The sequence below is a fragment of the Platalea leucorodia genome, assembly GCF_965183815.1.
Source record: "Platalea leucorodia genome assembly, chromosome: 9".
NCBI classification, from domain to species: Eukaryota; Metazoa; Chordata; class Aves; order Pelecaniformes; family Threskiornithidae; genus Platalea; species Platalea leucorodia.
The window spans coordinates 40,881,697-40,907,533 of record NC_138831.1 but is presented as its reverse complement, the minus strand read 5'-3'; the positions used below and the strand labels follow the sequence as shown (position 1 = coordinate 40,907,533).

The following is a 25,837-nucleotide window of genomic DNA, read 5'->3' as shown; positions in this document are numbered from 1 at the left end:
GTCCAAGGCCTCCCCCTCCCCCGCGTACACACTCACACACACAGACACACACACTCACACTCACACACGCACACCCCATCTCCTCCTGCCGCCGCCGCCGCCAGAGAGACCGGGGATTGCCCGCGGCCCGGCCCCGCTCCCGGCTGCGCCCCGTGCCCGGGCGCATCGCACCCGGCGGGGGCTCGCCCGGCTGCCCCCGGGGCGGCGTGTGCGGGGCGGGGGGTGTGGGAGGGCGGGGGGACACACGGCGGCTCCCGCGGCGGCTCCCGATGGCTCGTCCGCGGCCCCGAGAATACAAGGCTGGAGACCTGGTGTTCGCCAAAATGAAGGGGTACCCGCACTGGCCGGCCCGGGTGAGTACCGCGGCGGGGGCGCCCGGCCCCGGCCCCGCGCCGCCGCCCCCCTCGCCCTCCCGCCGGGCGGGCAGCGGCCGGGCCGCGGCGAGCCTCCGCCGGAGGCCCCGGCCCCGGCCCCGGCGGACGGGGGGCCGCGGTGCGCGCCCACCCCGTTATTATTGTGCATCTTTTCTTTGATCTGCGGATTTCTCCCCGGCCCCCCGGGAGGAGGAGGAGGAGGAGGAGGAGGAGGGAGGGAGGGGGGCGAGCGCGGGCTGTACCTGGGCTGTTATCGCGGGGAGGAGGCTCGGGGAGCCGGCAGCCCTGCCCGCATGACAACGATGCTGTTTATTATACGCCCTCCCTCTCCCCGGCCCCCCGGCTGCCCCGCGGGGCAGAGGGGCCCCCAGCTCCCCCGCGGCCGGCGCCTGGGGCAGGGCAGGGCGGCCGCCTCCCCCGGGCCCAGCGCGGCCCGGGGCCCGGGCGGGGGACAAGGCCTCGGGCCGGGCCTGGGGACGTGTGTGGGGAAGGGGCACGGCCCGGGGCAGGGCCGCGTCTGGAGGGGGCATGTGGGGATGGGGCGAGGCCTGGTGGCAGGCAGGGGAAGGGGCCGAGGCCCGGAGCCAGGCTGCGGTCGTCCCCGGGTGGCGGGCGTGCGGAGAGGCCGGCGGGTAGGGCGCCGGTGGGAGCGGGAGGCACGGCTTGGTGTGGAGAGGTTGGGTGAGGTGAAGCGGGGCCTGGCTCTGAGGTGCGGTGGTGTCCGCACAGGGTGCTGGCGTCCCTGCAGCTCAGCTGCCACCCCTCCGTACGCAGGCTTTCTGGGTGCCGGGCCTCCCGCTTTATTTTGTCTTTTACTGTGTTGACTTTCTTTCATAGTCCTTTGTCATTTTCTGGTTTACGCCGCCGTGATATAACTGAGGTGGAAAAGCATCGTGGGCATTTGACAGTCAAATAAGCGCCCCATTGTATTTCAATATCCATTTTTGGTGCCGCTACAATACTGCAGAGCAGAGCTTTCTCCGAGGGTTCTGGTACCATGGCATACTTAGGCGGCCTGTCCCTTCCCTCCTTTTTGGTCACTGTTGTGTAAAGTTCCTCTGTGACACGTGTTGCGTGAACTCATTGGCAGGCATCAACCAGTGAGAGTCTGTATTTACTTGTCTTCTCCAGCCTTACCAGGACACTTGGGTAGTGCTTCATGCCATCATTTTCTAGTCAAGGGAAGTTGCTGGTCTTTATAAGATAATGAAGTGTTGTATGCAACATGCAGGAAAACATAGATGGGCAGGATAAAGATGGACTGACATTTAGCATTACCTTTGACAAGAAAGCCCAGGAAAAGGATGGGTGTGAGTGGTGGAAAGTGAATTGAAAGGTGCCCTGGGTATAACGGAGGAAGCAGGAGAAGTGGTGTTGAACAGCAGACACCGTACAAGGAGGGAAGGCCAACACCACAGGCTTAAGCAAAGGTTGGTGAAGAAAGAATAGTGAGAGGGTGCTAAATATCTAGAAGCATGTAAATAAGGTGGTGCATTCAATTATTTTGGCAGACTAGTCTAAAATTAGCATGCAAAAGGCCGAACTTAATCAACACTGGGTTGCGGTTTTGTTATTCTATCATTATACAGGTTAGTGGATATACTACCTAGAAAATGGCAATTTATGTCAGCCGAACAGCATGATCCACTGAAAATTGACTTCTTTGCTGCCTCTGTCATGGTTTAATTTACTGTGAAAATTTTAATGTGAACAGTTGAGACCACTACCACGTTGAAGCATGTTAATCCCTTTCCTTTTTGAGCCTTTGTAAAACTCCATTTGTTTACCCAGAAGCAGAACAGGGTCTTTTGTTTTAATGGTGTTTTCTTTCCTTTAAAAAAATCATTATATTACTAGGTATGGAGCTGCTCACAGCCTTTGACTGGGTGTCTAAAGAGGTATCTGAATGGCAATAGTATCCAACAGAGTACATCTTCACTAGGAAAAAATAGGTGCGCTGTTAACATAACTTACTTCCTTTGTGCAAACTAACAGGATGTAAAGTTCAACTGAAGACAAGGCAGTCTCTAGTTTTAAGATGACTTAGCAAGCGGAGGTAGAAACTGTAGAGAGCCCCAAGTCTACCATCGGGTAGGAAGAGAGCAGTCAGGGTAGGGGAGCATTAGTACTGGGTTTTAGTTCACCCGAGTGAAAGAGGCACAGAGCATGCTCCTGTAACACGTGATGCAGTTACATACAACTTCACGCTAGATCAGGCTGATGTCTCCCTGAACCTAGCGTATTGCTCGTGAAAAATACAGTTCGTACCATCTTCACTAGGACTTTTCTTCATCTTGGTTGCCAAGTTTTGCCTGATGCACACTTCCTTAAGCAAAGGAAAAACGTAGTGAGGACACTAGTCTTTATTTTGTTTCCCAGAAAACATTGTTATATACAAATAAGAAGAAAAGAAGTATTTGAGTTGACACTGCAACTCAGATACTCTGATTAACAGAATGCCTTTTATCCAGGGGATTTGCTTGTTTCCAGATCCTTGAGTGCTTGCTACCTACTTCTTTATTCATTATGCAATTAGAGTGTTTGATCTTTGTATTTGTATGTAAAAACTTAGGTATTTCATGCTAATATACTAGCTTAATAATATGAGTAACAATACACTTAAATGGCAGTGTTACTGCCCCTACCGAATGGTGTTTTGCATCTCTGAGACCTTTGGCATGAATTTCCTGCCTGGGGACAGACTTCTTAAACTGTTGTAATAAACCTGAGAAGCGTTAAAGCAGGACAGAAGGACTGCCTACCCTTTAATGAAACACACAGACATAACTGGCCTGGCTCAGAATCAACCATATATTTTTGTGTGCATGGGTAGTGTCATACAGAAAATCTAACTCGGATCCCAGAAGCGGTCCAGCTGCGGTGGTGCAGATCTGCACCTAGCTCAATCACTCTTGTCTCTCATTAGGTAGAATGCTCGTGGGCTCAGCCAGCTCCACGTGGCACAACACTGCAGACACAGCCAGCGTAGGCAGCAATCTCTAGTCCTAGACCATTAGCTTTCCACCCCCTCTCTTCGGAGGTGTGTTGATCTAGCGATCAGCAAGAACAAGACCGGCAAGCCTGACTTTCATCACTGCGAGTAAAGAGAGAGAAACCGTGAAGAAGGTGGCCAGATAGTGATGATGCCCCAGGGACCACTGAAAAATTTTGTCTAATAATTGATGGTGTGTTATCGCAGTCAAACTGCATTTAACATCTCTTTGTGGATTGGTGTAGAATTAATTTGAAAAGGACCAAACTTGCCACACTTAGCCAAAACGGTAACGGCCAGTATATCTCATCTTTATATACCCTGTTAAAGTAGAATTGTGAATAAAACCACCCTCTTCAAAAGATGCTTTTAGATACTCGGTGTCTGAAAAATGTCACTTAGGTCTTATTACCTGGAGGGGCTGCTTTGCATTTTGGTATCACGTTTCCTTGGGCAAAGCCAAAATTTCCTTTAGCTTAACTGGAGGACGGTGAATAGGCTTAGGGTTTAGGCCCCAAGAATTGTATTGAAGCTCAATTAATAACAGTAGATAAAATACTGGCAGCAGCTTGGTCTAACAGGGTGTTTATGTTAGCCTGTAATGTCAGTTGTCTTCAGATGCTCATCAAAAAGGCAGAATAAATACCAACCGGCCAGGTCATCAGTCGCTGTAATCCAACAAATAAGCAATTGTGTATGTAACCAGGGTGCACGCAAAAAGAGAGGGAAGATGCTGTTGTGGTTAAAATACAGGAAATAGGGATTCAGTTCATTCTACATTTCATGAGTGGCCTTTGCCTTTGAAGCACCGTGTCTTGGTTCCCTGTTTGTAAAAGACAGTTAACAACGCTTTTCACTTTAAAAAGGTGTTGTGGAGACAAAATCACTAACATTTATGAGTTGCTTGGCTACTGCTGTGACAGGAGCGGTATTAGCACACATAGTCAGAAAAATCTCTTTCTTCAGATACCCTAGTTTATCCAGGATAGATGTCCTGGTTTATTGAGAAATTGCCCCTTGAATAGTCACTCAGATGAGATAAAAGGGAAAAACTAGTGGTAGATTCAGAAAGATCAATAATGGTGTTTGTTTTATGAGTGACCCTGAAGAAACAATAAGCACTTAGTTGCTGAAATTAGCTGCTGATTTAAAAATAGGAAGGAAGCTGTTAATGCAACTGTAGAGAGCGGAGGAAAAAGTCTGGAATGACCTCAATAAAATAAGAGCGTGCCCAAGTAAATGGCTGATGCCATTATTGAAGAGAAATCTAGGATCATACAGCTGGGGAGACAAGAACCACATTTGGGTAAACACAGGTAGCTTCTGTAGGGGTGGTAAAGTTGATTTGGGACAATACAAAAGAGATCCAAGCAGGTAAGACGATGCATTTTAGTGTAAAACACATGGATGTTTAGAGCTGTTTAGAACATTTTGTGCTGGGAGGAGAATGCAGCCTTTAAAGTGACGGTGTCACACTAACTATTATGAAGGTGTATTTACTGTCTTGTGAAGGTGAATTTCCTATTTTCTGGACTCCTGTTTGTCTTGTCCAGTTCCTTTATTGCTACTCCGAATTAACACCTACCTGAACTCCAGATTTGCTAGTTAGCTGACAATCCTCTTAGGTAAGCATCACTGTTAAAAAGCATCTGCCAATAGCAATGGCAAAATTGTATTTGGGGCACTTTAATTATTAGAGTTGCAAATGGGTATGAAATTTTCAGTATATTGCTTAGAGTAATACATAGTAAATGCTGTGATTTTAATGGCACCTAGTGTCTGTGGCAGGCTGAGCATCATAAATGTAAGGATTACATGATAATTTTTAGCTGAGTGCGTTTTTTCAGTATTGTTGACTATATGTCCCCCATCCAGCAAGGCATGAAAGTAGGTACCTTAAAGTATAAACTAAAGTAATCCAAGGGAAGGGCTTAAAGGTAAGCTTATGCTTAAAGACTTTGTTAGACTAGAGCCTAAAAAGGTAAGGCTAATAACACTATAGAGTGTAATATAATATTAGAGACTATTGAAAGAAATATTTCTACTACAGAGTGACAGTATTCAAGAAGACTTTCAGTATCAATAAAAAAAATTAAAAATATATTGTTTGGACACCCCTATGCAGGCATTTTAGTAAATAAACCTCTCTCTTCCAGTTCAGTGAAGTATGGATGGAGCTAGTGGGTTGACTGTGGTGAAACGCTCGGTGTAGGACCAAGGCCCATGTTCTGACATAGTTTGGTAAAGTACAAGATACTTAACCAGGAACAACTTTGATCAGTTATAATTGCAAGTATGACAGCTTGGAAAAATCAAACTCTCAAACACATCATAGAAGAAAGATTCTACATTTTACGTGTTTGATATTTAAAACAGACCATTTGTTTTCTTATTAGTATAGGGATAAGGGAAGGTAGGTTTTACCTGGCAGGGTTTATCGTTTTTGGCAAACAATGACAGACAAAAATCAGATTAGATCCAGAAAACTTCAAAGGGTCCATCAGAAATAGACAACAGATCTTTCTCTGTGTTTTTCTGCCAAAACCCAGTCTGCAGTCTTTTGAGCTTTTCTCCTTGGCCATTTGGGACCTGTCCAGTCCTTCACCATGTGCTTTTCTCCTTTTTCCCCTTTTGGTTGCTCTGTTTTATGACCTCACTTTTGCCGTGGTACTAAATATGAGTCTCCTGTGACTTCTCCTTTACCAACTCGGATCTTCTTCCGTCTCTCTCCCTCTTTAATTATGTACCTCACTCATACATCGCTCCTTGGAGATCTGCAAGCAATTTTTCATGGCAGGTCTCTGTTTGTTCCTTTCTGAGATGAGACATGACTTGCTGATCACTGCAAAGGTCTGTCTTAACTAAGGAACTAATGGTGAAGTCATGGCTTCTTCAGGCAGCACTCCCATGGCTTCTGCTCTGGTGCATCTGAAAAGAGCACATTTAAGGCAGTGAGTCCTTCATGGAACTGTTTTTACTTTCTAAACCTTCTGCACCGGGTTGACACATGTTGCTTAGATAGCATTTAAACTTTTATTTGCAGATATCTGGTCATATTTAGAGTAGGTGTGAGTGCCTTTTCAGTGACTTCATCAGGTCATTGAGTACTGTTTCCTTCATTTCCTAAAACAAAAACAACAAGGAGTGAAGTGTGAATTCTCCTAGTGTTTGGAAGGTGGGGAACCTCAGCAGCTGATGGTCTTTCTCCATGTTCCTGCATTCTGCTTTAAGTGTGACTTAAAAACAGATTTCATCTGAGGATTGTAGCGTAAAAAGGAGTAATTTTTGTAGATAAAGTTGAACCATAGCTTGGGGTAAAAGCTTTCCAGTCGCCCTTGTTTGGCAAATGAATCACTTCGGGGCAAGATGTTCTATGTTTGTTGTTAGCACAGACAGGATATTTGGGAAACTTCTTTAAAATTCAGTTCTTTAAATCTCTCTCATTTTAAATTGTTTTAAATAACTAGCCCCAAATGTGCAAGTCTGATCTTTTTGTGTAAATGACAATAGATGAATATATTTTCTCCTGTAGCGTCATGATTTTAAGTAAGTCTAAATGAAGCTAACCCAGAATGAAGACAGTTGTCTCAGAAGTTCTGAGGCAATAAGCAATTAAAGTTTTTCATACCCATACTGTACAGACTTTTTGTGAGATATTTTTCCTTGTCATTTTGAAGCGACTGAATAATTTTCATCAACTAATCTCATGGAAGTCATTGGATGGATATATGTTTTGTCTGAAGGAAGGGTGCCCCTTTCAGTGAAATCTGTAGCCTGTCAAGTCAATCTGTATGTTCTTACTGCAGAGAGATATGAGAAATGTTAGTTTCCGTTACGTTAACTGACAGATCTCTTCTTTTTATTATTGTGTAAAGAACCTTTTAGGACCCCCAACTGGAATGAATTTTTTGTAAGCGTAGACAGCAAAATGAAGGCTGAGTTTTCAGTCTTAACTCTTCATTTCCTGATTTCCCCATCATAATAATGCATTAACGAGTCTTCCCGCATTTAGGGTAATAAAAATCTTGTAAGCAAGTGATTGCTGACAGTTAAGTATATACAATTGTCATTTGAGGATAGATGAAAGGATTTCCTGATAATGCTGGAAAAGTGATGACAATGTAGAGAGCTTGGACATTTTAACTGTTTGAAATGGTGTTGTCTGAGCAGTAAAGACCTTTCCACTGTGTGCTGGAGAGGCATAAGGGAGAACGAGTCTGCCTGAGGCCTCTTAGTAATACTGTAATTCTTGTGATAAATATAGCAACAAACACTGGAAAGTAGCCTGTGTGGAGCAGGCAGGAAGAGGTTGTGGAGCCAGCTTTTTAAAGGTGTTAGGAATTAGCTGAACATCAGTACTTTGCTGTGTCTTTAGGTATCTTGGTAATTTTCAAGTCTTCCCCCTGTGTCATCTGTATCTCTGATCTCTACATACAACGGACGTGTGTGTGTGTATACACGTACCTGTTCTGTGCCTAGATATACACACCCCCATAGAAAAGACAGATGCTTAAAACATAGGTGTAGCACATTGCCATGGTAGCACATCACTTGACTCTGGACTCCAACAGAGGTAGCATCAACAGAGAAGGGCCCAGTAGTTTGGCTGAAGCACAACAGGAGCAAGTAGAATAAACAGTTATTTGAAAGATTCCAAGAAATATTTGGCAGACAAGTGAGTATCATCATGAGGTAAAGCTTCTAAAACTTAAAGAAGGAAACAGATCCTTGCTTCCTCCTCTTGGGAAGGTCTCTGCATTACTGGCTTTGCACATCTGAGATTGTTTCATTCATTTGTGTAACAGCCAGTTCTGAACTTGATACAGAAATTGGAAATAAACTGCAGATTCATTTCCAGTTTTCCTTTCTTCTACTGAGACTATTTGACATGACAGTCTTGATAATACTTACTTTTACCTAAAGGGTATATGAGACCTGGCTTTGGTGGGTTTTTTGTTATTGTTGTTGTTTTATATTAATTTTTTGTTCAAGAAAACAAAAAGGAGGTAAGAAATTTGAGTAAATACTACAGCATCTTAACAAAACAGTGAACTTCCTAGGTTATTACGTAGTTCCTGTCACGCCGTTCTGAAGTTCCCCATCCTTCAAATGGTCTCAGGTCAGCCCAAATATTATCCTTGGCATCACTGCTGCTCCAAAAAGACACATAATGTTCTTGAATTTCAGAAGGATTTAATCTCTGTCTCCTGGCCTTTTGTAAAGCCCTGCTGAAATCTGAAAATACCTTCAGAGTCAACATAAAGGGAGGAGATGACATTGTCCTGTGCTCTGGGTAGCCCAGAGTTAGAAGGGACAGGTGTCCGTAGACTTTGGTCTCTGCCTTAGAAAAGTACATTTAAATCTCTTTTGGTTTTCCATTAGCAGACTGAAAGGGTAATTAGCATACATCTGTAGCCCTGAAAATGCAAACTGGAAACAACTGTTTATTTTGCCTTGCAGCAACGTGTAAAAAACCTAGAGAGAGGCTGTTTGCCAGCTCTAGTTTGGCTGCTTGAATAGAAGACATCATGTAACAAAAGAGGAAAAACAGGGCAAGGAACATCATCATACACCAAAGAATTTCTTTCAGACCATCAGTCAACAAAGCATCCTACATACAGCAGAATAAGTAGGGCCGGGAAGGAGGGAAAAAACGCCAGGCTGTAGGGACCTTATAGGTGTCACTGCGGTGTCACCAGTGTCAACTAGGAAACACTGTGTCAGCCTTTAAAGTCGGTAACTTTGTACTCCTTGGGCTTGGAAAGCACCTACCTCTGAAGCTACTTATAGCACAGAAAGTAAAACCACACTGAAGCAATGAGTAGAAGAAACTTTAAGTCTGGGAGAGCTCGGGACACAATTGCACAATAATGCAAACCATTTCTGGGAATCAATCCCATATCAGGCTGGATTACTAAATGTACTAAATATAAGTACATATTGAAACTTAATAACAACACAGGGAGTGACCTTACAGAGATACGTAGCATCAGTCTGGAGATGCAATCCAGGTGGGAGAAGCAGCAAAGTACAGACAGAGGAGCAAATGCTATAGTTGCAAAGAACAATTCTGGAGTTACTGTCCTTCCCTTGATATGTTTACGCGTTTTGCATAGAAAGTCATTGGATACAAGCAGCTCTTTTTTGCTAGTTTTTCTTCAGCTCCACAAATCTTACATTTTACAGTGTTTGAGCCTCCGTGAAGGGGATACTGTGAACCCCTTCTTTTCATTCCTGGAGGACGGGATATCTTCCTAAGCTGGAATCTCCTCCATTAGAAGAAAACAAGAATCCAGGTTTCTGTTCCTGGCTGTTACCCTAGTCCCTAACCTATTGTTTGGTAACTAGGAGGCAGTTGCTCCAGCTCCTCTTCCATGTATCCTTTGGGAGAACTTCAGATGTAGGGCACTTACGGTTCACCTTGTCTATGGCACGTATCAGTGTCTTCCCGTTGCAGCAGCTGTGGGATGGGGGGAAAGGAGGAAAGCCCTGATGGAGTGGTGGTTAGACTAGCATGTGCCGTGGGTTGGCCACCCTGACAAAGCAGCATAAGATGATGCCAGAAAGCAGAGGACCGTGCCTCAAAAGGAGATTTGTGTCCTTCCTTCTCTCAAGGAGTTTTGCCTTTCTCTTTTCCTGCTGCTCCTGCAGAGACCACCCAAACACAACAGCTAAGGCGGGCTCCAGAGCCAGCAGGCATGGAGGGGCGTGATTTGCACCCCACAGCAGAAGTGAGGCCGTCCATGCATGGCCTTCCTTCCTTGGGATATAATTTATTATTCGTTAGTGTATGTAAATCAACCCCTCCGGCCCCATTGATTGCTTTTTGGTATGTGCATTGACATAAATATCTGTGTATTTTTCTGTAGCTTCCTTCAAGTTGTTACCAGCCTGTGCGGTGATGTCCTGCACAGGGCCGAAATAATTTTCCTGGGTGCGGCCGCACCACGTGAGGGTTGTCTGCCAGCTCCCTGGCAGGATGTGTGTTTGCATATGGGGATTTCTGCATATTGCCTTGACCTTTGCAGCACATTGGTTGTTCAAATGTAACTTGTGGTCCACTATTGGCTTCCCGTAGTATTGCTGCTTCCAGCGTTCTCTCTCTTACGTTGCCAATCCTTTTTCCCAGATGTGTTAGGTTTTTCCTTTTGCAAACTAAATTTCGGTTTACTTGCAGCTCATATTTCTCACAGACCCAGGACTCTCCGAGTCAGTTGTCATATTGGTTTTACCATCACTGGGTGTAGTGGAGTGACTATGTGTTTACACACGCATACATGTGAGCATAAAAGACTATCTTTGTCTTAATATTTGCAAAGGTTGCCAGCTTACTGTCCCAGATGCCTCTTCCAGAACATGGAAGAAGGTGTTAAGTGAGGCTGATCCTGGCAAGGAATACACCTAAGCAAGGTATCTCGTGCCAGGCACTCTGCCCTACTGTAGTGGCATCTCTTGTCATCTTTTTCTTAAACTAATTAGTTGCTAGTTGGTTTTCAGCCCAGATGTCACTGTTTCCATCTGAGCCAGTGTAAATTTCTATTTCTGTAAGGATTTCTTCAGACATTATTATCTGGAATCCAATTAGGTAGCATTCATTCAGAATTAATCACATGTGGAAGTGTTTGCAGAATTGAGGTTCCTGTATTCTTAGCAGCGTACTATTACCACTGTGTTTCATTACCCTCCAGCAGGCATGGGCTCGGGCATTTCACGTGCTCTAGGAGTAGCCCTGCGCAGATCCGCTGCAGGGCTGGAGGCTTGCTGTCCTGGTTGTTACGGAACAGCGGAAGGAAGATGATACCTATCCTGTTAGTTTGCTCTCTAAAGACCATGTCCCAAAGGCAGCGAATGAGTTCAACTGCATAAAGATTCCTTGATTTCAGTAAAACTGCTTACATGTGTGCTGCTGTGCCTGTAGAAACATAAAGTAGGACCACAGCCTAAGGGAGAAGGCAGACGTTCATGTTAAAAAAGTAAAAAATAAAAGATGACATTCCTTACTGCAGTGCCTCTCCAAATACCAGGGCTTTTGAAAGATATTAGTTATGCAGCAAACTCAACAGATAATTCTTTCCGTATGGTGTCTGGATCAGGTGACTCACATATGTTCACATTTTCAGGTACCCCTTTTTGCTGCTTTTTATCAGGAGTTCTTTTTCAAAATCTTCCTCCTGTGCAAACTTTATTTTTCTTTGTCACAGTCAGTATTTCTATCACAGCTTTTAGAAGAAGGTAGCATAAAGTTATGAAGCCTCGTGATTAGAATTTTAATTTCTGCAAAGGTATATCACCAGTAATAAGTTTTTTCTATCTGTTAATATTTTGTTTTCTTTGCATTTATTTGAGGGACTCTGCTTTGGAGCTTTTTATTGTTGTTAAAGGAGGGGGTCAGTTTTCTGAGCAGGTTTTTTGAATTGGTACTTCTGGTAAAATGACAAGAATTCCTTGTTAAAAGATGAAAACAGATTAGAGAAGACACAGTTGTCAGCCAGGGCTCTTCAGCATTAAAATGCTGTGGATGTTTTCTGCTTATCTTTCGGAAGATGTTTTATGCCATCTCCTGCCTAACAAATGAATGGATTCACCTGCGTATATAATTGCCATGTTATTGTGCTGGATGAGATCTGATCATCCAAAGACAATGGCTGCCAAACTGTATGCCCAGCTGTGCTTGCAGGATCGAGCCTCTAGCTGTTAAGTTTCTAGAAGCCCATAATAATAAAGATTTTAGTGGCAGTATGTTTAGGAGAAGCGCCAGCTTCTTTAGCAGATGTGGGAGCAAGGGGAACGATTTTTTAATGAGAAGCTTATACTTTTTCCGAAACATTTGCTGCTAGATGAAGGTGTTAGTTTACTTGTTTGTCAAATGTCAGCAATACAGCTGACCTGGTATAATAACAGGGGTGTCAGGGTTGTCTCCAAGGCAGATTTATTGAAAAAGACTGCCATTATGAATGCTGCATGTGAGACTCAATTGGGGGTCCTGAGGATTAAAACTCTCTGGTTGTGGTGCATGGTTTGGACATGTCATGTGTCATCACCAGTGCGTTAAAAAGTAAAGGCAAGTGACACTTAGAATTAAAATTTTGAATAGTGTCCGAAGGCTTTGGGTTGGATTTTGTTGATTTGTAGGAGCTGTATGTAAACACTATATCTGGATCTCAGGATAAATTTGTATGTGCAGTGTTCCCTAATGTCCTTCCTACTTCCAGATATGTGTCTCACTAATGAAGTTCTCTTCTATGTGTAATTGCCTTTTCCCAGTTATTTGCACAATATGAGTCAGAATAATAGGCTGTTTCTTTACAGCTGATTTTTAAAACAAAATGGTAACCTGATTTAATACATTTTATTTTACTGAGATGCCAAGGGAGAGTGCTAAGCTCCCATGCTTAGGGCTGCCATTCCTGGATGCCATTCCTGATTCAGAGGTAAAGAGTGTTTTAAAAATTCAATATTAATGTATGCGGGAAAACAGCTATTACAGTTCCACACGTGTAATTTGTCCCTTGACAGCCTGCATCCTTTTAAAATCATCATTCCTTTAAAATTAATCTTCTGATTATCCCTCCAGGTCTGGTAGAGAAATGAGGGAGAGCAATGGCCAGAAGCCCTTGCTGTTGTTTGGAGAAGGAAAGTTACAGAAAATCAGACACTTTTGGAAGAAGGCAGATTCTGGAGTAAACTTTGTGACTTCTGTAATGTAACTGCAGATGAGTCACTAGGTTTTGTAGATAACTCATGTTCACGGAAACACCGTATTCTGAGAGGTTATTTGAAAGTAACGCAAAATACTTAGACATACCTCATACACAAATTCAAGTTAACTTATTGGATAGAAAGAAAGGATGTTATAAAGTAACTCTTAATCCTACAAATATATAAACACATAGGCAACTTCAAGCCCATGATTAATCCATGTAAATTAAAAGAAAGTACTCACATGTTTAAAACTCATAATTAGTGTTTGGCGCTTGTCAGGCCACACCTGGAATACTGTGTACAGTTCTGGTCCCTGTTACACAAAAAAGATGTGGACAGGCTGGAGGGGTCCAGAGGAGGGCCACCAAGATGATCAAGGGTCTGGGAGGCCTGCCGTATGAGGATAGGCTGAGAGAGCTGGGTTTGTTCAGCCTTGAGAAAAGGAGGCTTAGAGGTGATCCCATCACCAGGTACCAGAACTTAAAGGGGAGCTACAAAGAAGATGGAGACTCCCTTTTTACAAGGAGTCGCATGGTGAGGACAAGGGGTAACGGGTACAAGTTACTCCCAGGGAGATTCCGATTGGACACAGCAGGAAAATTTTTCACAATGAGAACAGTCAATCATTGGAATAATCTCCCCAGGGAAGTGGTTGACTCCGCTACGCTGAACACGTTTAAGACTCAGCTGGACGTGGTGCTGGGCCATCTTGTCTAGATTGCGCTAGAACGGTTGGACCAGATGATCCTTGAGGTCCCTTCCAACCTGGTATTCCATGATTCTATGATTCTGTGATTTTATGAATAATGGGCATGCCACCCTAGCAGGTCTGGTCACTACCATATTGATATATTCAACTTGTTTCTGACATTAAAGCCACTTACAGCTCTAAAAGTACGTCTTTTTGTCTTTCATGTTTTTATTATTTCATTTGAATAATTCTTTTCTAACATGGTTTAGTAATTAGGATTTAAGTTAGTAGGTCTGTGTGTACATAATGGAGTGCTTTGGATATTTTTATATAAAGAGTTTCATTCCTGTAAGCTGCTGTTTGAGGGTTTGGGGGTTTTTTTTGAGGAAAATATTCATTTTGATAAATAAGGTTGTTAATCTTTTAGGAACGATCTAAGTAAATTTAAGCAACATTACATTTTTAGTCAAAACTAAATGAAAACTCTCATTCTGAGGTTTTGGAAGCAGAAAAACAGGCAGGTGGGGAGGAGTATGACTTGGCTTCGAATAACTCGTTCCTGAGTCTCTTTAGGCAGACAGATTAAAATTCCTAAGAGTTTAACCTAGACTGAGGGACTTTGGAAAGAAGGTATTTGACACTGTAATGACAGCTCCTGGAAATCTGAGCAGAGATTGAAAGCAAACCCAGTAAAAATACCGAAGTTGGGTCCGAGTGCTGTACAGAGACCGCGGTGACTCCATGAATCTCTTTTCATTCCATAGTTTTAGTGACCCAGTCGGCCCAGGCAAAAGTTCCATCTTAGCAAAACAGTCTGCAGGTTTAATTGGTTGTTTTGTACCATAGGCGGTGGCTAAGGCTGTGGGAGTAATGGAAACAATTATTTACAGACAGTTGTTAGGTTTATAGCGGCCCTAGGCTTTCTACAGACACTGAGCTCTTCTGCAGGTACGAGTTTGCAGTTTGTCAGCAGAGTAAACAGGAAAACCTGCCTTTGAATGAAAAATTATTGCAAATCACTTCCATTTCACTGGCTTTGCAATTAGATTCCATTGCTTCTTATTCCCCCCAGATTGTGTACATGTTGTTGTACGTGTTATTTGCATCGCAACGAAATAATTGGCATGTGTGCCGGTAATGCTTGGTGATTATACTTATCCCATAGCCCCAAAATCTGGACTGAGGCCTCTCCCCTGCTGAAGAGTCCCAGTCCACCATCTTCCCGTGAGCACCCTAAGTGCTGTGGTTTGGTGCTCTGAGCGTGCCTGTGCTTCTGCAGTCCTCAGCGCCAGGAGGTAGTGTCTGTTCAGGGGCCTCCACCATACTCGGTGCCTGCAGAAGATACCTGTTCGTGTGGCTTCTGCTCTGTGTACACAGCTCAGCTGGTGCAGGCTGCCTGTGCCTGCAAAAAGGCGGGTACGTAACAGGTAAATTAGTTTATGATACTGTAAAACAGAAGTTCATGTTTTGAAGCAGTTGCTTAAATGGATATTCTGGTGTGAACACATACACTCGGGTATTTAAGACCATGAGTCTTTATGGTCTGTGGGTCCACAGAGAGCAACATAATGAAGACAAATACATGCTTAGCTGTGCCTCCGTTCCCTCTGGAGGACTGGTCAGGACACTCATGTAGTCTCATGTCCACTGCTTCACCCAAACCTCAGGGGGCTGCAGGACACTAAAAATGTTCTGTGCTTTTAAGGGGCAAAGATTTTGTGTTCTTTTCCCATGTAACAGTAAGCATTTTTTTTATGCAGGCACTTGTTCAGTGACAAGGAGTGTTTCAGTCCCCTGATATTATACTCCTTAGCTGCAACTGACGGTAACAAAACAGGTCATGGAGGAGACAAGCAGGAAGGTTTTCTGCACCCAAAGGCCCAGATGATAGTTGCAACCTCCAGAGCATCTAGCTTGAATCCTCCCTAGCAGGAGCCTGCAGGCTGCAGCAAGTGAAGCAGATTGTTCCCTTCTTTGTCTCTAGTATGTTTGTGTTCACCCTGACGCAAACTGGAGGCTTGTATTCTGGGACCTGCAGTCTCCATCAATCACACTTCCTTACTCAAAACAATTTTAGCCGCAAGCTGTAGTGTCAGCAGGGTTTTGTGTACTTTGTGGGAAGCTGGACCAAATATTGCCCAGGGATGCTCCGTATTCTTCAGCCTGGAAATACTGTGCCAGTCCAATTTTTTTAACTGACTTTTTGGGGAAGTAAATTACATTGGAAAAGAAATAGTAAATTAAGCCAGCCAAGTCTAGGAGACTGCAATCTTCCAGAAACTTGCTGACCTTTTGGCTTTAGGTGTGCCAATATGAGTATAAGGACTAGCAACACTTCTTTTAATAAAAGCTTGAACAGTGGAATATGGAGCTTTGGATATGTGGAACAGATGAGCCTCGAGTATAAAATTTGGTTGTGTGTATTTGACCAAATGTCAATGCTCTAGGCAGGCTGCATCTGATTGAAAAGGTTTTGATCAAGTTGACTGGCCAAAAAATCCTGTCTCATGAATATAACATTTTTCCTTAAAAACAGACAAAATCAATGAAATAGTAAAATTCTAGTGTAAATATTGGAAGGCCAAAAACTATTCCTCAGTCTAATGAGCTCTTACGCCATTCATCCACTCTTTCTAGCAGATGTGATATGGAAGGTGGCAGGGTTTGTTGGAGCACTTTGGGGAGGAAGATGGTGTGGCTTTTCATGTCCCTTTGGCTTATGAGAAGAGAGTGGCAGGAGAGAAATACGGTGTTTGTGAATGTGCAGTCCCTAAAATGTCTTGTTTGCTGATGTCTTGACTGGTTAATTAGTTTTTATTTGCTGTATGTCTTCCAAACACATTTTTGTATATGCATTTCTTGCACACTTTTATATTTCAAGTCAAAAATATTTGTAGTAAGATGATACCAGATAACCAGATTTTGTCATCAGAACCTGCTTTCATTTGGTGTTAGTGGGCTCACTATGGTTTGCTCAGGTGGATGTACATTGCAAGCAGTACTTTGATATCCGAGGAGTAATTCAGAAAATGGAGAATCAAGCTTCACTATGCTTAAAGGGAAGGAAAGTAAACACAAAATGCCTCAGAGCTGGCAATATTTGTTGAAAATTAACAACCTCTCCCCACCCATCCACAAATAAAAAGTAATTTTGTGAGCCATGAAACTTAAGAAGTTTATTTTTCTCTGGCTTGCCTTTATGTGGGTTCCTTGTTGTCTGATGTTTTGGTTGAGCCTGCATTGCAAGCTGTCTCTCAGCATATGGACTACTTTTCTGTCCATCTTCTGATGGACAGCCTATTTATCACAAAACATGGGGAAACTTAATATCTCTGTGGCCTTTCTCCTTTTGTCTGGTTTGGCAAAATTGTCTGATGTGTCCCTGAGTTATTGCAGGTAAGAGTCAGACTGAAAATAGTGTGATCACATCCTTTTCTTAGGGGAAAAAAAGTCCTAGTGCTAGCACCATTGCTTCACTCACAGTGGCAGGGAAACACTTCATTTGGAGAAAATTGAGCATTTTTGCAGCAGTCTAACTTTGGGGTGTGCTCACTGGGAGGATCACAGTTTGGTAACCTGAAGTCCTCCTCTGACAGAGCTGGAAATATTTGTTATTAGTAATACCTAGCATTTTAGCGGCGGACCTCAAGTGCTTTATAGGGAGAATAGTACCATCGTCCCCATTTGTAAAAGTGAGACTGAAGGAGATGCAGTGACGTGGCCAAGGTCATCCCCGAGGCCAGTCCAGAGATAGGACCAGTCTTTGTATCCCCTGAGTCTCCTCCTCTGACAGTCTTCTGTCCACCAGCCACGAAAGCTCACAGAGGACTTGAATCACATTAATAGATCTGTTATCTACAAAGTCATGCATATAGATACCAGTCACGCAGAACTAAGCTTTGGCCCCATTTTCATATTGAAGATTAAAGCAGCTCTGCAGAAAGTATATTTCAACTTTCTGTCTTAAAAATATGCTGCTAATTAAGGATGTAAAGGGGCTGAACTCAGCTGCAAGACTGCTGATCTTTCCTAGTAAGACATTGCCTGCCAGCATTGTTTGGACTCCAACTAACCCTTCATTGTCTTCTATCTCGTTGAGGTCCTGAGCATGCACAGACAAAAAGGAGGATTGATGTCTTTATATTGTCATTTCTGGCTGTCTGCAGGATACCCTTCAGCCATTTTCAGCAGTGCTCAAAAGTATGCTCTGCTGTTTTTAATCTTGTTTTGCTTTTTGTTTTTGCTGGTGGCACTCTTCCATGCCCAGAGACTTTTTTAATTTTTACTTTTGTAGCTGTGCAATTCCACCTTATTAAGTTGGATTCTGCTTCTAGTCTCACCCTTCACAGGGTTATCTTTTTTAATGGGTGAAAAAGTGCATATGCCAGCATTCCACACTAGGAGTTCTAGTATGTGATGTACATCAGGGAAGGAGTTGCGCTCTGCTTCAAATATCATATAGTCCTGATAAATGAGAGAAAAATCTGCAGTCTCCAATCATCTTTAGTTGGATTGCTGTTCAATTTAAGCACTACAGAATTTAAGTCACTGTTTTTAGCTTGGGGGAGGTTGGATGGTTTTTTTCTCTCCTCCCCCCCCCCCTTAGGATACTCTGGGGGAAAAAAAAATTAGTATTTTACATTTTATAGAACAGTATTTTAAATAATGGTTTAGAAAAGATACTGCCATACTGCTGACTCCTGGTAGCATTAGCTATTAAAAAGCATATTAAATCCATCTGAATAAAAACGTTGTAGAAAAGCAAAATATCCTATTCTAATAATGGATTTTGAAGAGTATTGCTTTTATCCATCTAGAGTTCTGCTAATAAGCTAACTGCGAAAGATCAAGCTGCTTGCATGTGTTGGGCAATAATAAGCAACTTGAACCACTTTCCAGCAAAAATACTATAGGCCTTTGCTCGACTGCTGTGCAGTGACTCCAGGGATTTCAGTGGGAGATACTGATCTCTGCAATGCTTCTGTGTACTTTTGCCAATCAAAGGCATTTACAGTATGTCAAAACAATCAGTGATTACTGCTCTGCAGTTTTAATTCCCTTTTTTTGCAAAATAAAAGGACTTGTTCTTGTAGTTTCAGTGCCCACATAAGCATCTCTGTATGCTGAAGTAAAGCTTTCTTGTCTGTACATGTGGACCTGATAGGTATTTTTGCACAATGCCTTTTTTTTTGCAGTGTAAAATTCTGTTGGAACGTAATGGAACAGGGTCTGGTCGGAAAGCCACCCTGGCAGCCTGGAGTTCCCGCTTCTGAACAGCAGCTTATCCACAGCACAGAGATTTTGTGATAGCCATACAACATGACACCTGCTGTCCCTCCAAGTGGAAGAAGACGCATCTGGGATGCCCTTCCGCCTTGCTGGGCAGAACTGCCCCTTTCTTGACTGCTGCGATAACATAAACCTCCACAGAAAGCTGCTTTCCGCAGGCAAGCAGGGAGACAAAGCTTGCTGTTTTCTCTGTGTGTCGGAGAGACATGTTTCCCGTTTTGCAGGGAATGTAGAGCTCTGCGGAGCAGAACACCCAGGAGGGGGTGCAGCTTCCCCTGGTTCTGCACCAGCCCTCCCAGGGAGCTCCGCCGCCCGCCTGGAATATGCCACGTTATCGCACAGGCAGGCACGGGGGTGATTTGTGCTTCTGGGAGCCACTGTTGTTCTCAGAGGGCAGCTCTGCACCGTCCTCATCGCAGGGCTACGGCTCTGCAGCTCCAGTCCAACCCATCCACCCAGTGACTCTCTCCCCTAACCCCCTGGCAACTGGGAAGAAGGTGTTGCAGTATGAGTACTGCCAAACCCAGCCTGTGAGACCCAGTTGGAAATACTACCTGAGAAGTCAGCAATTACTCAGCACCACTGAGAGCAAGATTTTTGGGCTGCATATACATCCCAGCCTGTAAACTGCAATGTAAGGAGACCGATTTCTTGCTTGCACACTGGTAGTCCCTAGCAACACCATTTGATAAAGCCCTGCTCTGGTTTGAGAGGTCCAGGCTGAATTTTCTGTTCGCTGTTCCTGACCCTAGAAGCCTGGCATTTGTTTACCGAAAAAAAAGCACAGTTACGTCTTTAAAGCTCTGCTGCTTGGTTGGCAAACAAATGCTGGGAAGTGCAGCTCTGCTGAGGTTGTGCAAAAAGAAAGTAATTGTTATTCATTAAGCAGATGACAGCAATGGGAGCAAAGGGGATAAAACTCGAAATCTGAAACCACCTGCTTTAATTTTAGCCATAATTGAAGCGGCTGCCCATGATGTTGCTGATGCACGTATCAGATTTGCACGCCATGCACTGCTCTCACAGATTTCTGTGGCACTAAGCTCCAGCTCCCTGTCTGCTCTGGTTCAGGAGGGGATGAGTCTCCTGTTTGATTGCAGGTTATGACGGGCACTTTAGAATCTGTTTGTTTCCTTCCAGGAGCAAAATGCAATCGCAGCCTGGCTCTCTGATAGACAGATGCTTTAGTCATTGGTGAGGTTTCTGTGACTACAACACTGTGTCCTAGTATGGGTGCACTTATCTCTTTTGTTCCTGGTTCGAAGCAGTGATGCTTTTCTCGCTCTTGTGCTCATGCGCTCGCTCTCTTTCTCTCCCTCCCTCTCTCTCTGTCTTTGATCTTGCTGATATGGGGAAAAATATCAGCTCCAAATCTTCAGCATATTTAACCAAAACATCTTGTAGGATGGGAATAAATTTTGACTGAGTGCAGCAGCGGGGGGCTGCAGTATGGTTGCTTGTACTGCTTGCTTTCTGTTGCTACAAAACAGCAGCAATTGTCAAGGAGTGCTGGGGTTGTTCTGCAGCTAAATAAGCACTTAGGGGCTCAGCATTCACAGAGGGCTAAGGTGGCTTTGCTGGGAAGGGCTGGACTGTGCAAAGCTCTCCTCTCACAGTCTCTAATGCAGGGATTCGCATGAAACAGGTAAAAAGGGAAGAGACCTTTCCTAATGGCAGAGAGGGTCTCATCCTTCATTAAATTCCCTGGAGTTTTTGCCATGGAGTTAAATGGCCGTAAGATAGCACTGTCACTTCATATTCAACCTCTTTACAGTACTAGCAACATAAGCCTGAGAGCTGGGGAGCTCACAGCAAAATCAGTGAAGGCAGGAAAAGTCTTGACCTCAGCTGCAGAGTGAAATGTTAGAGCGGGAGCATTAACAGTCTGTCCTTGAGCTGTTTAGTGCAGATTTATGCTGCATGTGTTTGTCTGTGTATGCCAACTTTCAAAAGCTATGAAAAGCTTTTTTATGGTTTCCTGTGATGATACATAGTCAGAGGGGATACTCGGATGAATAAAGAAATATGCCACGAGATGGGGAGCAGGTGAGCTGCATGAAAGATGTGTGTGCTGTCCTTTGTCGATTTGGGGCTGCTCCTTAGCTAACAGTATAAAGCGCTGGGAATACAACACGAGGCTTAACTCCACTTGGGATGTTGCTTAGAAGATCCTCACTGCTTTGGAGCATAGCACGTTGCGTGATGTAAGATCCCCATTCCCTTCTGATCAGCGTTCCCTACTAAGCATGTCTTCATTCCTCCGCTTTACTGATCATTCACAGCTGTTCGCTTTATTTCATGAGAAATTCTTAAAGGGCTGAGACAGTAACTGGACTGCGCTGTTCTGTAATGCAGCCCAGAGCCGGCGCCGCGTTTCAAGCAGCCAAATGAGATTCGCACTCAAGTCCCAGCAGACATTGTTCGTCTCAGTCGCGGGAGTCCACATTTTTCTGGGGTCTAGTCTCTCTCTGGCCATCTTCCTTGTCGTAGTAAAGAGAAAGGTGGCCATGGCATCCAGACAGTTGAGGTGTATTATTACCCCCGTACTTGGTAAACTGGCAGCACAGCCTTTATTTGGTCTGACGTGTAGATACTTCCGTCTTTAAGGAGGCATAAAATGTGTTGCAGAGTGGGGCATACTATCTCCCTGACTTGCTATCAGTTGGTAAAGTGAATTGCAGTGTTTTTCCCCTGCAGTCTTTTTATCACTGTTATAGTCTAATACCTGTATTTAAATCGTGAATTAGTGAGCAGATAACCACATTATGGGCACTTACCTAAAAACAAATAGTTAATGTCAGAAAATAATGAGTTCTAAAAAAATATCTTTGGCGTCTTTTCCTCTATGTATTCCTGATGATGAAGAGGACACCGAACAGCCTGTCATGTCGTTTCAGTTCCTTCTTACACACAGCTGAGCTAGAAGTGAATGCACGCTTCCATCTTCCACCAGTGTGTATCTTCCTTCTACGTGCATTTAAATAATAGATTCTCCTTTTGTTTATCGGTTCATTAGCTTTGTTAAGTAAAAGAAGTTGGGTAATTGCTGTGCCACAAGGCATGTGACACCTCCGACCACCGCGGATTGTCTCCTGCAGACCGCACTGGGCAGTGAGTGTGTGCTGACACAGGGCCCAGCGTGCCAGAGCCCCACCATCCGCGCCCCAGAGTTGTGCCGCAGAAAAGAGACAGAGAATGGTTTGGAAGTGCTCTTATATTCCCTGATTTTGGCGTACCTTCAGAGAATGCTCCACTTAGACCTAAAAGATAGGCATCCATTTCTTTTGCAGAAAGGAGTTCTGTGATGTTACAGCTCCACATGTGGCTCTGGTTTCTCTGTCCCCAACGGGTGTCCTTGCAGAAAGACCAAAAGGACTTGAATTCTTAGAAAAGCTCATACTCCTTTGAGAGCCACATAGCCAGCAGATGCTTTACAGTGAAAGAGAACATCCTTTGAAAACAATCTGGTGTTTATTAATCAACAAGAATTCAGTGTTTGGGGTCCTTCGGCAGGAAAAGAGAAGGAAAGCACATGTGGGCCTGGCCTCTTGAGTGAAAACATGCAGGTTCCATCCCCGTGCTCGGCTGAGGAGCAGATTTCGTATAGCACTGGTGTGCCAGCACTTTGCTCTCAGTTCCAGTGACATTTGGCAGGATTCAACATGCTTATGTTAAGACTGAGTTGCCTAAGACCCAGGCAGCAAGCCGTTCACCTGCTCTCTGGTGTTGCCCTATAGCTATCTAGATTCATTAGGCTCCCTCTTAGCTGGAGAGTTCTCTGGACGCTTAATTTTAGATGCCCACATATGCTCAGAAGTGCCATTTCTGGGAAGGCAGGCACTTGGATCTTATTTAAAGCTGTGCTGTGTTTCTGGTTTATGTGGGCAGGCACCTGGACTTTGTTATTTCTGTTGCAGAGGACTGAAACATGAGGTATGGACAAGACTAAGTCGTGGGCCTAACATCCTGCCTTACATCCAACACTCTCACTCAGACGTCGGAAGATGGGGTCTAGGTGCTGCTCAGCCTGAGGGGTTTGTCCCGATCCCAGCTGTATCTCAGGAGATGTATACCCTCACCGTCCCTCCCTTAGCTGCTCTGCAGCTGTATCTTGAGAAATATGAGGCCAGGGATAAAATGTGAAAGAAGAGATGGAGTACAGAGGGGACTGGTGACCAAACCCAGTTATTAGGATGCTGCAGGGGAAGGAGAGTCCCAGGCCCTGCTCCCTGGCATGTGTTATGCATTTTACACTGGGTACCACCATCACCACCAGGAAGCACCGATGGGAGATTGTCCGGTTTTCCGGCTGCAGAGTCTCAGGGATACCATCTGTTCCCCATTTGTTGCAGAAGTTATTTAGGTGGCTGTGTGAGACAGACAGGATTACCCTCTGGGCTTCGGTGCCTTTGATGAGGCAGCATCTGAAGTTAACACTTAAATTAAGCAGACTTGATTTTACTGCCTTTGTGTACTATAATGCCCATGAAATCATTAAAACTTTTTGTCTGCGTCTTGGTCTTCTGTCATCTCCCTGTAGTGTTTCTGTCATATGCTGACTTTGTATGGCCTGCCTGCCTGAAAAATCAGCAGCCGTCTTCCCTTCCCCACCCCAGCACACAGTGGGACCTCTCAGGGGTGCAGGATACCTGCATTAGCACTTCCATGGCTTGGTAGGGATTCTTGGATGAGGGACACCACATTTGGGAATAATCCTTTTTGCATTTCTGCCTCATAGATTGATGAACTCCCTGAAGGAGCCGTGAAGCCTCCAGCAAATAAATACCCCATCTTCTTTTTTGGGACTCATGAAACGTAAGTGAATGAACATGATCTTTCTCCTTTGAAAGTGTCCCCTTCCACTGCAGCTAATGTCATCTCCACTGATTTTATTGGAACAAATCCTGACTGAAGCCATTGGGAGCCTAGAGATAGGTCCTACGAGCCCGACTCATTTGTAATAACACATGAAAGTGAAACCTGAAAGTAGGTGGGAATGGTGCTGCATGGATGGTATACCGTGGTCTAAGCATAAATAATAACCAGTGCCTTTGTTTCCCGTAAAGAAAAGTGTTGGCATCAATTTATTAAAGGGTCATCTGAACTCAGATGCAGGGGCAAAAATTTTTTACTTGGATGTACATGATAGCAGAGATCAAGCTGTTGCATTCAGACACGTTTGGGTTCGTGTCCTGTGTGAGAACTCACTTGGTAGTTTGTAAAATGAAAGGAAGCAGACCCTAGAGTCTCACGCAGTCCTCACATAGCTTTAAAATATATGCATTCCTCTGAGGTTTGTGCTGGGGATATTGTAGGATGGAGCTCTGGAAAGTGATAGAAGAACTGAGCTGGCTGAGCTCATAGGAAGAGAAAGGAATCAGAACAGAAAGGATAAGTTAGTTCTCGTAGTAATTGCTACAAAGTACAGAGTTTCAAATTTATAATGTACATGTCTCTATTTTTAACTATGTCTGAGATGATAGTTAAAAAAATAAATCTCAGTTTCCATTTTGCATGAAATGTTGACATTTTAAAACTTTTCCTTCCCCACTTGCAGGCAACATGTTTTCTAGAGTTCCTTAAAAAATGGAAAAATGAAAAAATGAAATTCTGATGACGTTTCAAATTCAGTTTTAGAGGTTTGAAGCTTTATTAAAAATTTATTGTTTATTTTTGAATTTTAACATTATTTCAGAACATAATAAGCCCCATAGCTCATATGGCACATTTTATTTTAAAAATCTTTGAAGTCAGTTTCTGCTTAATATAAATCAAAATAGTCTCTCTTTAGTTAAAATATTTAGTTAAAATATTTTTTCCTATTGCTGTAATGAAATGAAACAACCTGATATTTTGATATATTGTGATCTACTACTACTGTTGCAAAATACTCTAAGAAGAATAAAGTTCAAATAAATTTATGATGCTTTAAAATCGGAAACCAAAATGTAATTTTTTTTTAATGGGAACATTTTTCTTGAGAAACATTTTGAGAAAAAAAATATTACCACTTTTATTCTGAAATGAATGAATCCCAAGCTGCTAATCTCTTTTGTTTGGGATTTTGTTAGCCCATGATCTGACTGTAACATCTGAAACAGGAAAACAGTTTGTAGTTACTACCTTAGTAATTTAAAAAGCATAACTGTTAAAAATGAACTGTAGATTGCAGCTCCTTAGTTTTATAGCAGAGCAGTGGAAACTGTTATACTCTCCCAGTGGCAATGAATGTATTTCCAACAAAGATGTACACAATTTTTCAGTGTTTACTATACGTGAAAGGCTGTAGAAACATTTCCATACATTACTGTTGAGCTAAATTAAGGTAGCTCATGGTAAGTTTCACACAGTTTTCCTTTGTTATTTGTGTTAGAACTGTTTGTATGTAGTTTTGGCAACAAGGAGACATCTCCTCGTATTAGCAAAAGCATAGATAAAATAATTTATTCAGATCCCTTGCTCTGTTGTAGCCTTTAATATTAACGAGGCATCTGTTAGTTTGGAAATCACTGTTTGGCTTTCAGGTAGAAATGCATTCTTGGCTTTGTAATTATATAATTGAGATATTTCTCAATGAGGCAACTGAGTGTGGATACCATTCTGTCTCCTGCGTAGTTAAAAGGAAGCTCGCTCCCCAGAGCCTTGTCATCTGATGCCTTTAGCCACCAGTTGGCTCTGTACTGGCAAACTTCTTGGCCAGTGGGATGATTTAAGTGAATGAAACTTTGCGCATTCATAAATGCTGGGAAGAATCAAGGCATAAATCAGGCATTAATCTGAAATAACATT

General features: G+C 43.4%; 1 protein-coding gene across 1 annotated transcript in view; it reads left to right on the top strand.

Moving 5' to 3' along the window:
• Positions 1 to 251: 251 nt before the first annotated feature.
• HDGFL3 (HDGF like 3) overlaps positions 252 to 25,837 on the top strand; it is a 37,881-nt gene continuing 12,295 nt past the window's right edge. The window contains exons 1-2 of the mRNA XM_082322005.1: positions 252 to 353; positions 23,787 to 23,863. Coding sequence (XP_082178131.1) covers positions 270 to 353; positions 23,787 to 23,863 — 161 coding nt within the window. The 5' untranslated portion in view covers positions 252 to 269. The remainder of the gene's footprint in view (positions 354 to 23,786; positions 23,864 to 25,837) is intronic.